This window comes from Eucalyptus grandis, chromosome 2, assembly GCF_016545825.1.
Source record: "Eucalyptus grandis isolate ANBG69807.140 chromosome 2, ASM1654582v1, whole genome shotgun sequence".
NCBI lineage: Eukaryota > Viridiplantae > Streptophyta > Magnoliopsida > Myrtales > Myrtaceae > Eucalyptus > Eucalyptus grandis.
In genome coordinates this window covers 15,419,569-15,433,306 of record NC_052613.1, presented here as the reverse complement: position 1 = coordinate 15,433,306, position 13,738 = coordinate 15,419,569, and the positions used below count along the sequence as shown (strand labels likewise).

General features: G+C 37.7%; 2 protein-coding genes across 2 annotated transcripts; both read right to left on the bottom strand.

The window, feature by feature from the left end:
- Nucleotides 1-2,799: 2,799 nt before the first annotated feature.
- LOC120286203 (ARM REPEAT PROTEIN INTERACTING WITH ABF2-like) lies at nt 2,800-8,217 on the bottom strand. Its single transcript, XM_039306815.1, has 9 exons — nt 8,211-8,217; nt 7,738-7,802; nt 7,557-7,625; nt 7,256-7,357; nt 6,501-6,604; nt 3,452-3,573; nt 3,256-3,335; nt 2,973-3,037; nt 2,800-2,893 (listed from the first exon to the last, which is right to left on the bottom strand). Exons 1-9 carry the CDS (start codon nt 8,215-8,217, stop codon nt 2,800-2,802), a joined length of 708 nt encoding a protein of 235 aa, XP_039162749.1.
- On the bottom strand, nt 4,918-11,292 carry LOC104424529 (ARM REPEAT PROTEIN INTERACTING WITH ABF2-like). Its single transcript, XM_039306260.1, has 12 exons — nt 10,920-11,292; nt 10,612-10,775; nt 10,228-10,406; nt 10,059-10,146; nt 9,670-9,744; nt 9,407-9,552; nt 9,248-9,323; nt 8,419-8,486; nt 7,738-7,866; nt 7,557-7,625; nt 6,132-6,255; nt 4,918-5,969 (listed from the first exon to the last, which is right to left on the bottom strand). The coding sequence occupies exons 1-8, from the start codon at nt 11,284-11,286 to the stop codon at nt 8,439-8,441; spliced, it is 1,143 nt and encodes a 380-aa protein (XP_039162194.1). The 5' UTR covers nt 11,287-11,292; the 3' UTR covers nt 4,918-5,969; nt 6,132-6,255; nt 7,557-7,625; nt 7,738-7,866; nt 8,419-8,438.
- Between the last annotated feature and the right edge of the window lie 2,446 nt (nt 11,293-13,738).

Sequence of the window (13,738 nt, the reverse complement as noted above, 5' to 3'; positions counted from 1 at the left end):
TTTCGACAACCATGAGTTTCACCATGTGAATTGCCATGAAATTCATTGTCTTTAGAATGTTGTGGGGATCGAAAAAAGAGATAAAATTTCCCAGTAAAGCCTATTGATGATACTGTGTGTGGACATTGTGTAAGAATGAGATATAAGTGGGACAATGGAAAATTTTGCATTAGTCTTTTTTTCTTGTGGCCAACACATTTGAGTACGTAATGTGCCATCTCAAATTCCATATTGAATGGGAGAGGCCATGTTGAGTTATTTATAAATCAACATTGAATGGGAGAGGCCATGTTGAGTTATTTATAAATCAACATTCACTCTCAGATGGTCAGCAATACGGTATGGTTACGCGGCACACTCATTTAGGGACCTGACGTGAGTAGAATAGGCCAGGTTGTTATCAATAGTACAACAGTTGGACTCTTCTAACTGTGGTTCGTGATGGACTAGGCCCATTCTCGATCCAACAAGGGCTGAATGTGATCACCATGATGAGAGGGCTCGAACAAGGTTCAGCTCACAACATGGTTTTAAGATGGCAAGCGAGGCAAAAATGGACTGGGTCACACATCAAATACTAGGATATCTGTCACGACCTAGGTTGTCCATAATTCGAACCTCAAATTGATTGGATGAATAATTTAGTTCCAAATGAGGTACAGAATTGTTTTTTTTTTTAAGCATATAATTAAAACTCCAATACATAAGATACACCCTTGAAGAGTCCTTGAAAGCAAACTTGACCAATCTGTAAAATATTTTGGAGTAAGCCTAAACTTGGTAAACGAAAGCTCTACCTCTGAAGCAAGACATCTACTCACCACTCATCTTGATAGCACAACAGCATAGTACAATCAGCAAGTAATATCACATCACTGTCAATAGGGAAATCGACATATTATTGGAGTTTATATAAGATAATGTAATCCATGTGTTATGTATAAATACCTACAATGCACACAAAACGTGTGCGAATATCCATAGAGTAGCTGAGCTACATACACCGATGGATATTCAGTTCCCTAATTGCGTACGTGAAAGATTTATGTCGACTAACAGAGCATCATCACCACAAAGTCATAAGGGACGGATTTATAAACACATTTTTAGTAAACAGGGCTCAAAGATAAGTATGGATGGTCCACCATTGGTTTGCTCCTACATCGGGAGGCCTGCCAACTTTCTTTAATCACCATAACGAAAGAGACAAATGAGAGTGCTGAACTTTCACGCCTTCTGCATGCAGCTAAACTTGGTCCACACTTTAGAAAAATAATCACCGATTGCTGGCAGAATTTCCTGAATTAGGTGAGAGTACCTGAAGAATTGCAATGATCATATTAGCAGACAATGCAACTGAAAAATAATATATTAAGAAGTAGTTGTATTTCAAGACTACGACAAAACTGATTTCAATGAAACTAGGAGGGTGGCATAAAGTAATATATATCATTTCTCGGTACAAAATGATGAAGACATGCACAATCAGCAAGAGTCGAGCATGAATAAAGGTCGAACCTCACATACACAAAGATTCATTTGCACTACCAAAATAGTGCCATACTTTCTCACTCAACCAAACCGTGGAAGATGGATTTCCTTGCTAAACGGATTACCTCCGGCATTACGCTTTAAAAATAATAAAGGTTGAACCTCACAAAAGTAACTAGTTAGAAATATGAATAGCCAGGAGCAGTACCTCGATTCCTTTTCATTGGCCAAAGCTCGAAAGAACCAACCCAAATGAAAGTCTCTCACTAGCGATCCTTTGTGAAATTACAAATTCAGTAAGTGACAAAGGCAAATGCATACACTTGAATGCAAACACTGGCAAAATCAGGACACCTTATGCAGAAACTCCAGATAATACCTGTCAAATCTCCACCTGGATGAAATTTTTCTGAGGATGAATTCTAGATGAAAACCCTAAGCGATGTCCTGCAGCTCACTGTTTGGTAATATAGATTGGATTTGGCCATTTGCAATGAGCAATCCCTTGGAATGGCAACCACGGTGACACTAGCTTGCTTAGCCAAACTCTGGGGCCTTAATGTTGCAGCCTTTGACTTCGGTGTGATAGTCGCACAAAGGGATCAACCACTAGTGATATGAGTTATGGCTCTTAGTAACTAATTTTAGATTCTCAACTGCCCAACTGTTAATGATGTAAGAGCCAACTGGCTCGCTCCTGAGTTTGTGAGGCGAGAGATTTCACATGCAAATGTGACCAAACTGTAACCCCGTGCCTTGGAATTCTATCCTGATATAATGTTGAGGAGTGCTGATCCAACATGAAACAGGAGTTATTTGTCAAATATTGTGTCCAGACTGTGCACAGTCTGCGGCATCTCTGGACATACAACAAGAACACGATTAAAAGCGTGTTGCATGTGTGGACAGTGCCTTAGCCAGGCCTTACTGGAAAATGGTATAGATATCAAGCCAATAATCATTCTTGTGGTATGCAAAAAGCCTAGCCCTGATCAAGATACCAAGCTTGTTTTTTTTTTTGGTAAAGAAGATACCAAGCTTGTTAGTTGCTGAATGACCACAGAATTTCCAAATAACAGAGACCTTTATTATTCTTCCAATACAATGACTTAAAAAGATTTATCATTCATAGACATCTTGTTACCAGAATTAATCATATAATTCTAGAAGTCCAAAAACTGTTGAGATTACTTACTGATTCCTGAATTCATCGAAATGCTCCAGGATAAACAAGATGCATGAATTCCTCAATGATGTACTAGACAGGTAACTTCTCTGGCTAACCTGCTCAATGATAGGCTTGCAGAGTCACTTTAGTCCTTCAATGAGATACTGATCAGGAGCTCTAAGAAGTTCTGGTGCAAGATCTGGTGTAATTTCAACTGATCCAGAGTACATAAACCTGTACCAGTAAAAGGATCTAGTGAGCTAGAGAGTAAAGCAAATAGGCCTGTTGCCATGTTAAATAAAATTGCATTGACCTCATCATCAACTCAAAAGTCTCCCATCTTATGTTTGGAATCTCTATGCTAGTTGCATCCTTCTCCTAAACAAACATAAAGTGAAATAAGTCGAAATGCATCATATACCCAAATATGCCCATCTTTACAGTTAAGTAGCTTAATAAGGCTTCTTGAATATGAGAATAACTGGATTACTGAGCTATGTTTCCTCAAGAAAAAGAACCAGACTGCCGCAGCTGATGATTAAATACCAACTCGACTGATGATTACATACCAACTAAAAAATAATAAATAAACTAGCCTGATTACTGCCATCAAACATTACACAGAATGTATCTGAAGAAGCAGACAAGCAAATTCTGTGTGCATAGAATTGTCTAGCTGCAACAAACAAGTCAATACCATGAGGCAGCCCAATATCAAAATGAACACAAGAGTCAGAATAATTAGGTTGAATTTACAAGAGCTACAAACTTGGACAGATAACCCGAACTCACATTCAACCAAAAAGGTTACATCAGAATGCCTAGCATTGTTCACATACTGCTTGGTCAGATAGACCTGCAATAAGACTCCTTCCATCAGCGCATTGAACATATCATCAAATAAAGAAGCATTACTAAAGCATAAAAAGAAAGCAATTAAGATTTGGACATAAATGTCGAAGGAGAAGTACTAATAGAATTTTCAAACTTAATCTTTGTGAAACAGTTTGAAGAACAAGGCACTCGATTTCCAGAAGGCTTTAATGACCTGAGAACAATGTTAATGTCCACTGTATTATTGTTGTTATGCACTTCTAATATCTTACATCTTACTGTAAGAGAATATCTACTTACTCTATTCTCTCCTCTTTAGATGGTATTTTTTTTTTTTTGGTAAGGTCTCTTTAGATGGTATTAGAGCCCAGTGAAAGAGAAAAATATCAAGTTTCAAACTTTAATATCTTGTTTGTAACATCCTTAAATTATAGACATGTCCAAGATCTCTAGAGGGCCACCTATTGACATGGAACCATGCCTATGTGACACAGACATCAGCTTGAGATCATGCCAATGTCAGTATTCTGCCACGAAAAGCACACCCACAAACTCGTCCTTTGTTGTTGAGAATTCTGCCTCTATCAATTTCCCTTCTCTTGTGCTCCAGTCTTTCCCTTCCAAGATGTTCGCAAATTTTTATCTCTAACAAAAGGCAATTCATGTTCACCAATATGGCAACTACTTAATGGACAATAATACAAGCTTAACTGCGTGAGTAGTATCAACAATCAAAGTAATGCATTGTGCTTATACACTGTGTAGGAATAAGATGAAAGCAGAACAAAGGATAGTTTCACATTTAAGGCCTCAACATGAAATATCAATTTCATAATTACTTCGTACTTTGCAATGTTTACACTCCTTTAAGTTTTGCTGAAGCTGAGATGAAGAATGTCTCGTAAACTAAGTAGAACTAGTGACCCAAGGTAGAACTTAGGAAAAGTATCAGCAAGGTGAGGTCTCATTATGAATACCACTAAAGAAATCACAGCTGAATACTGAGGAAATATTCAATTATTTTAGAATCCTCCATTATCCTCAACTTCATCATTTATCACAAAATTTCCTTAGTTAGAAGGTTCATAAGAATCTCTTAAAAAGGAGAAAATCATTCTTATAAACTCGCATACAATATACTTTACAGCCCATGTTTTGAACACAAGTAAAATATAGTTCGCTAAATGCTCCATTCAGAAGGACAACAAGAATAGGGTGAACAGAATCCTACTACCACTTCTCAAGCCAAATCAATTTGTGTTCAAAACAGATTCACCTTTCACCACGACCACAAAGAAAATGTTAGTATTTTTGGAGCTATGATTGGCATGATGAATCTAAACCTATGAAGGATCTTAAAAATCCCCAATGTAAAGTCAGTACTATGGATGTGCATGTCCCTCTTCAAGTATTTATGGAAGTAGCTAGATATATGTTCTGTTTCAACAAGAAAAAGATCAACTAATCAAATTTATAGTAATTGCAAAACTAAAGGAACAAGAGAGGCAAATTTTTTTTTTTTTTTCCAAATAGACATTTCTAGACTAAATGGTTCAGTTCAGTTTTACTGTGGCGCCCTCCTACACTGATAAATGCAATATAGATATCTGCAGGTATGTCTAAAATATAGAGCTATCGTTTCACTCCCCTTAAAGTATAAGCATTTATTCCGTAGTATAAGTTCCTTGTTACATATGTAATTTAAAAAAGGACCACCAAGAGACTTAGTAAATAAGTCAGCAAGTTAATCATTTGAACCCACAAAATGCTATTTTGATATAACCAGAAATTAATTTCGTCCTGGTTCCCAGTCGGAAGAAATGTTCAGTATACCCTGATCGTCACAAACTAGACCCACAGGCTTTGTTTGTCTGAATCCCAACAACTCAACTAGGTATTTCAATCACACTAGCTGACATGCAGCTAAAGTCATGGCTCTGGAACCATGAGAAAGAAAAAGAACGAGAGACCGATTATAAGATTATGTGCTGGGAAGACTGCGCACCCCGTGCTATTTATGATGGTATGACCATTTACAAGTCAATCTCTATAAACATAATTATTCGTTAACGATGATTAAATGCACCTCCTACCCAGCATATGACATGCCAAACTGCAGTGCATCTCATAGAATGTTGTTTCTCCTGTCACATAATATTGAATGCGAATGGACTTTTCGAGTCCCTCAAATTTAAAGATCACCATCACCATTAGATGGCGTTGTTGATCAAAAGCCCTAGGATACCAATCCTTCCTTCAACAAAGAGCGTCGGGAAACACGATTGGAACAATCAATGAGTATAGATATTATAAATTCGAAGACCAAGTTTCTTATAAGGTATAATTATGATGGTCTAGAGTAAATACAGAAAAAGCATACTTGCGGTGCTGGAGGAGGTAAATCTGCATCTGCAGGTGAAACGATCATTGATTAGTCGGCCAGCTTGAACAATGCTAGTGCACCATCAACTTGCTCCTTAGGACATGAAGAAATAAGCAACCCAATTAGCAATTTCAATCCTTCATGAAAAAATAGCTTGTTTAGTCACTAAAAGTATTTCTAACATGGTAGTTGATGCCCTTGAGCATGAAATGTTGGACATTAAAAAACTAATAAAAACTCAAAAGTATAACATACCATTGTTATTGAAAAAAATCATCCGTAGATTGGTTGGGGGAGAAAGATGTGCAAGAGCTACAACCACTCTTCCTTGGATGATATTCTCTGATGTACGCATTAAAAGCAATAAGTGTTTGAAGACCTACATAGAAGAAAACCAAAAAATTATGTGAGTAGTGTTAAGCATGAAAAGCATGCTGCACAACCTGCCTACACTATGTAAGCATCGCCAGAATAAAAAGATTGCAAAATAAGCATCACTATTACGAAGAATGTCTTTATAAAGACAAATATGCACTTGGCCTTGAATCTTTTGCTCTAATCTCTCCACTGTTTCCTTAACGCGATTCTTTGTGGCCTACAAAACAACATGGTGAACAAACTCACAGTAATCTTAACACGAGGCACAGAAATGCTTCTATAGGAAGCATCTCATATACTTCATAGGCTTGTAGTGTGCCCCAAAACAGTGAGTCAGCTTCCGAGCTTGACTGCTTCAGATTTCCAATCCAATTGAGATACATTATTGAATATGGCACTTAATTTGTCATGGTAGCACTATAAATCATTGAAGAAGAAAAAATTACCTAGTTAGTTCCTTATTGCATTGCTAGACGCCCAAATTTAAATGGAAATAATTGTCATTATTGTCTAGACTCTCGCTATGCTTTGGGAAATTTGGCAAGTGGCCCCCTAAACTTTAATGTTAATGGTTTTAGTCCCTGCACTTCATATAGTGAAGACAGTCCTTCAGTCCTACTCAGGTTAGGGTTTTCAAAAAAAAAAAAAAAAATCCAATGGGGCTGTGGCTACCTCAGCGATACAACCTCATCTACCTCAAAAAGAAACTAACAGAAGTCGGATGGAATGTTGCTAACATACAAAGTAGATGGACCAAAATCACCAAATTAGAGTTGCTGAAACTCCCACAATATAGGGAATAAATTAACAACTTTTCCCTATTTGTTACTTCCCTATTCTAGTAATATGGAAAAAGATTGCAATGTGGAGCTTCAAGCTAAATATCCTCTACACTTAGAACACAAGAGCAACATGCCACTCAACTTACAACCCGGTCTAGAGCATCCCTATCCAATAACTTCTATTGTTACGAAAAGGTTCATTAATCATGCACAGGGGACCTGGTTCTTTATGTCAAGTTTAACAACACAACTTTGTGCAATGGAGTACTCCAGCTCAATTTTAGGAAAGTTGAGTAGAGCCTGCTGCAGCACATTTAGAATCTACGGAAACATAGTGGATGAACCCAAGTTGAGAAGGAATTTTCTCATTAGGTTATGTTATTTGGTGATACAGAAATAATCTCAGCATTAATTGTACATATCCTAGCAGGAGCAGGACACATATTTTTTTGTCTACTTGGATAATTATTTTTAAGTATGATATGAGAGTTGCCAACAAGGAGAATGACTTAAGACTTACTCGGCCAGTGAATTCTCCTCGCTGTAGCTTCCAAAAGCCACCAACAGTTATAAAATCTGACACGTTATCCTGTGACAAATGAAGAAAATCCATTAGATAATGCAGGAATGTTGTCAACAGCCACCCGCTTCAAGAGTAGGATTTGAGTCTTGGTCCAGAGAAGTTTCTGACCATTCAATACCTCATTATCCAATAGAGTATGAAGAGCACATGCAGCAACATCCTGCAATGATTCACTTTCTGAATCTAGAAGTCCCAGTAATGCCAGTAACCCACCCTCATGAGCAATACCAACCTGGGTGTCTGAGTTCTGAAATTAAAATTGTGTTTCCTATAGTGAGTACAGGGAATCTCACAACGAGCCCAACCAACGAGCTGCTCTCCTCCAAGCAAATTTATTGCTCATTTTCATGCAGTCAGAAAGCAGATAATGAAGTTTGGAGGAAGAATAAATTGAACTACCAGATTTATCAGCAAGTCATGGCTAAGTATTCTATGAATCACTGCAAGATGACAATGAGTTCATTTCCAGAGGTTGAATAGGTTGACTGAATTAACAGCAACTTAGCATGCAAACCAAAATGACATCTACTATGTATTAACCCTACAATAGGATTAACCAGTCACGGTAAAGACAGAACTACAGGTGCAAACCCCCCATTTCCTGAAGTTAAAGGATATCATTAAAATCTGTGATAACTTCTAAATTTACAAACACTGGGGAAATCAAAGTCGTTGAAGCTATAAAGGAAAAGAAAAACATTCATGTGAATTGAGCACAACATTCATATAATTATGAGCAGCAGTGCAGTAGAGTAAAATGACTAGAGCCAATCTCCACAATGCAGAAGCCGACAAGCACCTTGCTTCAAGTTTAGGAGATCAAAGCATCTCAATAAGTGGACGAACTGCACCCCTCCAAACGATAGCCTGTTTAAAGCTTTTCATTAAAATGGACAAGAAGTACACATTGTTGAAGAATGTAAGCAAATCAGCTTCTAATCACAAAAAGCATACAAACAAAACCATTTAGCTTCTTAAGAGAGAAAGAGCAGTAAAAATCATCCCTTAAGACATTTTTTCCATTAACATCTTTTTTTGACCCTTATGCTAGGGCACCAAAGTGTGAAATTCGAAGATAAGAAAGTTTAACTTGACCAGAGAACCCTCTGGATCAAAAGACAGATATGCATTAACTAAAACCTCTGTTGTATTTATTGTACTTAACACATTGTATGATTAGTACATCAGGTTTTCTAGACTAATACATCCACATTTATATATGCTATTTACAAACATCAGACTAAATAAAAGATGCATGCAGTAAGAAAGCTTGCTCATGTGTATGATGAAGGAAAGTAGACATTATCATTTGTCAATTTGGGTACTTGTCTTGTCATTAATGCATTTTAAAATATAGTGGAATTTTCAGTACACTGAAGAAGCAGACATTAGCTACTTCGCTGAAATTTTGAAAGGAGAAAACAATGAGGATCATTTGTAAGGGCTCTATCATAGGTCCAATATTAGAATCTCAAAAAGATATTTATATGTTCTCTGAGGCCCTGGCAGAGGGCTCTTGGGATGCACGTTTTCACTATAGAAAGTAATATAAATGATATTTCTTTAGTGAAATATATAAAAGACAAAAAACTACAGAGCAAAGGATATAGCTGGAACTGGTTAGTCACCTTACGAACTGATTTGGCAGCAGCAAATTGTCTAACTAAGCGAGTTGCCTCCATCTGGCTCCAAACACAGCTGGAACTGCATCGTAAAGACAAACTTCGAATTTCACAGAGAGACAGTAGTTCCCAGCATGAAATAGCTGCAACAAGCAGGTGCTTTACCAACTGAGCAAAAGACATCGTGACCTATGCATACCCAAGACATAGTCATGCCTGAGCAATCTAACAATAGGTTGCAAACCTCCAGCAGCCAGCACATCTTTCTCTACATTTGCATTTAAGAACACTGGAACACCAATCAATGCAACCTGCAAAACCAGTGAACACAGAAAATTGTCAGTTAAAGTGGTGCAATCAACGAGTTAAGAATCGATAATTAGCACATAAATAGATCAATAAGCACAATGGCTTTCTGGAGATATTACCGCCTTAATGTGTATGTCAGCATTGTCAGATTTGAGTAGCAACACGATGCTTGGAAGAGCACCAGAGTGCACGATCTGAAATGACAAGTTACTAATAGTTCATTTGGCATATGAAAAATAAAAGGCAGCATTTTTCTTTCCTGCTAAAGTCTAGAATATTATTTTTAATAAAAATAATAAATACATTATTTAAAGTTACGTGTCAATAATTGTATTTATGAAAGTTCAGCCCATTAAAATTTAAAAAGAAAAAAAAAATGATGCTTGTGCTGCAACTTTTGAATAAAGCAAAGTTAAACATAAGAGCCACTCCATACACACTAGACTTTTTGGCGAGTATTGCTGCAGAATGACAAAATGGAAGTTTTAAGTTCCTAAAATGTGACCACCTGATTCCTGTTCTCTTCATTTTTCGAAGCCATCACGCACAATGCAGCTCCTTGCAACTCCACAAATAGTGGAATACCAACTACCATCCTACAAATTCACTGAATAATCAAGGAAAGATGTGCCATTAAAAAATGACAAACAATCAGACAAGAATGAAAGCCACAATACCTTACAAGGACGTCGGCGTTGCCATTACCTATACCTAAAACAAGCTCTGTAACTGTGTTGGCTGCTCTTACAACAAGACCATTCGCTGACGGTGAACTAAAGCCTGCTTCGTGCCTCTTCAACAGAGAGCGCAGATAGGATATGGCATCAATATTATCTGAGTCATGTTGATGCTCTGACTGTCAAAACCCAAGAGACAGAAAAGAGCACTTGAGCAGAATAAATAGCCCTTGACCAGAATCTAGTGCTTCAAACTTAATCCAAATTTAGACTAGCAGTTTTAACATTTCCAATTGAAAGAAGACACGAACGCTCACCTTAATCGCATCTAACATCTCAAAAAACTTCGGAAGAAAAAAGATTAGCAACATGAACTACACTCACCTCAACAGCAATAGATCCCAGTACCTCACTCGTCTTCTCGACTTCACGCCGGTGAAACTTCTCGCGGCTGTCACCTTCTCCCAATGGCGGCGCTTCCGAACGCTTCACTAAAGCAGGAAGCACAGGAATCACTCCATTCTCAACCATCTCGCCCACGCATTTCCCTAAACAGCAAAACGCCACACGCATTACGCCAAACACCACACGGACTCTACAGTCTACACTAATGGCACGGCATGACGAAATTCCTCAATCGATCAGCTGATGTCCCGGCAACCGATCAACCTCCACACTGAAAACGGACTCACTCGAAAAGATCGATGTGCAAAAAGGTGCGGTCGAGGAAGCCGACCATCTCGATCGCCGAGCGCACCGAAGTCTTTCGGTCGGCTGCGTGCGTGACCAAGCTCTGGCCCGGCGGCACCCGCTCCGCAGGAGAGCGAAGCGACGCGCAGTGGCCGACGGGCCCCAGCTCCGCCTCCGCCTTGCGCTTCCGGCCTCTCTCCTCCGGCCGGCGGGGGCGGTGGCCAGCGGGGTCGTCGCGGTCGCCGGCGGACTCCATCGGCGACGGCGAAGGGATGGACGTTGGCTTTCGCTTTTGCCCGTTCCCACCGGATTCGCTCTTCCCCGCGCCTTTTTGCGTTCGTACTGAGCCGGGGCTTGTAGGGCCCACATCCAAATCAGACCGTCACGCTTCGTTATCCTAAGCTATACTGATCATGCCATAAATACTCTAAATTTTTTTATCACTAAAATCCCCTAAAATTGACTTTTATGACGCAAACACTCCAATTTTTTTTTTTTTTTGTGTCATAAAAAATGTCAAACTTATATAAGCGTGACAGATATACTTTGGGTCTATTCCTTAAAAATTCCAAATTTTAGATCTAATCCCTACTATACCTTAAACTATTTTTGTCTCTGAAAAATCCCAAACTTTAAGTCTAATTTCAAATACGTCCCGAGCAGCTTGCTGAAATTAACATTGAGTTAGATGAGTTAAAGTAGACGGCAAGAGAGAAAGATTTTCTTGTGGCAGCCAGGACTGTTTGTTAAGCAGGCAAGCAACCAACTGCAGCCAAGAAAAAAAGGTCAAGCTCACAATTTTTAATCAAAAGAAAGTTTAAAAAAAAAAACATTCTAATTTTATTTTGTGTAAATTCCCTTAAAATTTTTTAATACTTAAGTATTCCCTATGCAAGGAAACTAATCATTTGAGAAAATTATCAAAAAAATCCTATATATATTATAATTGTGTCAATTTAATCTTTAATTTTTTTGGCCAATTAAGTCTTAAACCATTTGCATTTGTGTCAATTTAAGCTCAATTGACCAAAAGAAGTTTATTGCTGAATTCGTATAATTGCAATAGGTTTAGAATGTTTTTTCTTTTTATAATTGTTCCCTAATTATTCGACAGACAAATTTATATAATACATGAATGAACATGGACATATGTATTTTTGGTGAATTCTGAAACAAGAGGTGCAAAAACAAGACTTAGGTTTTTCACCTTTGGTCAGTGGATAACTTTAGACACTATTAGATTAGGATCTCATTACATTTAGATGGATTGGCACAAAAATGCAAAACTTAAAGTAAGACAAAAGGTTACAACTTATTCGACATCACTGTACATTTTCAACCCAGGCTGCAGCATGCGATTCTAGCAAGGAAGAAGATGAAAAGATGAGTCTGGCTAATCGTGTTAGAGACCACTTTTCCTTTTTGTTGATTTATTGTTGGCAGATGAAAAAAGAAAAAGAAAAAAAAAATCTTGCTTGGGAATTGAAGTGTATCTAGATTCCATTTTAGTTGGAAAATAGTTGATTTGGAAAACGTTTTTCTCAAATTATGGCTTGTATTGATTGAAATAATTAATTCACAAGAAATATTTTTATTATCGACAATAATTTATATTTTGTGATTTTCGTGGATGATGAAAATATTTTTTAAAAATTCATTTTTATATACAATAGAGGCAGTCCTTTTTTAGGAAAATATTTTCTAAATTACTCATTTTTGCGAAACAAACAGTCTCAATTCTCATTGAGTTTATACATTGTTTTCAAATGAGATTGAAAACTCAATCATAGTCTCACATACGCTAACTGAGTCTCATTTCAAGCAAGGAAAAAGATGTGTGTGACAGATGAAAAGAACTATACTACGTCAGAGTCCTACCTTATTCAATCCTTGCAATATTTATTTATGTAATAAACAGGGCTCCAAGATGAATATAGATGAATTACCACTTGGACCGGCTTGCTCCTACGTCGCGAGGACTGCCGACTCCCTCTAAACGCCGAACGAGCTAGAACCAAAAGGAGATTGCGACGCTTTTCCCTCCACGTCCACAAAAGTAAAAAGTTGACTTATATTTTAAGATTATACGACTGATCTCGATGAAGTTAGGAGGGTGACAGAAGTAATATATATATCGTTTCTCAGCACAAAATGGTAAAGCCCTGCACAATTGGCAATAGTCGAGCATTTCTAATGTATATACCGGACTTATCAATAGATACACGAAGACAGACGCATGCAATACTCAATCCTTAGAGCAACAAAGATTCATTTGAACTACCAAAACAATGCCATCCACTCTCACTCGACCAATCCATGGAAGATGGATTTCACTGCCAAATCAACTACCTCTAGCATTACTCTTTTGACATGGCTGAATTTCGCGCAAGTCATTAGTCCGGAAAGTTGGGAAAAGTGTTAAAAAATTCCTAAACATTTTGCATTTGTGCCAATTTAGTCCTAAACCTTTTTTTTAATGCCAATTAAGTCTTAAACATTTTTACGTTATGTTAATTCAGTCATTTCCAATCAATTTTGGCTAGATTTTGTTGACTAGACGCTGACTAACCCGACATGGCCTGATTGGCATTGGCGTAAACAACTTTTAATAATATTTTAATATTTTTAAATTTCTTTTTCTTTTCTTTTTTTTTCTTTTTCTTTTTTTGTTTTATTTTATTTTTTTTTTTTCCTTCTCCTTCTTCTTCTTCCTCCAGCCGGTCACCAAATCTCGGCAACCGGCCGGGCGACAGCTAGCAAGGTCGAGGTCAACCTCACCAACCACCTCGCCGGTGGTTGCGAGGCTTGCTCTCGCCGAATC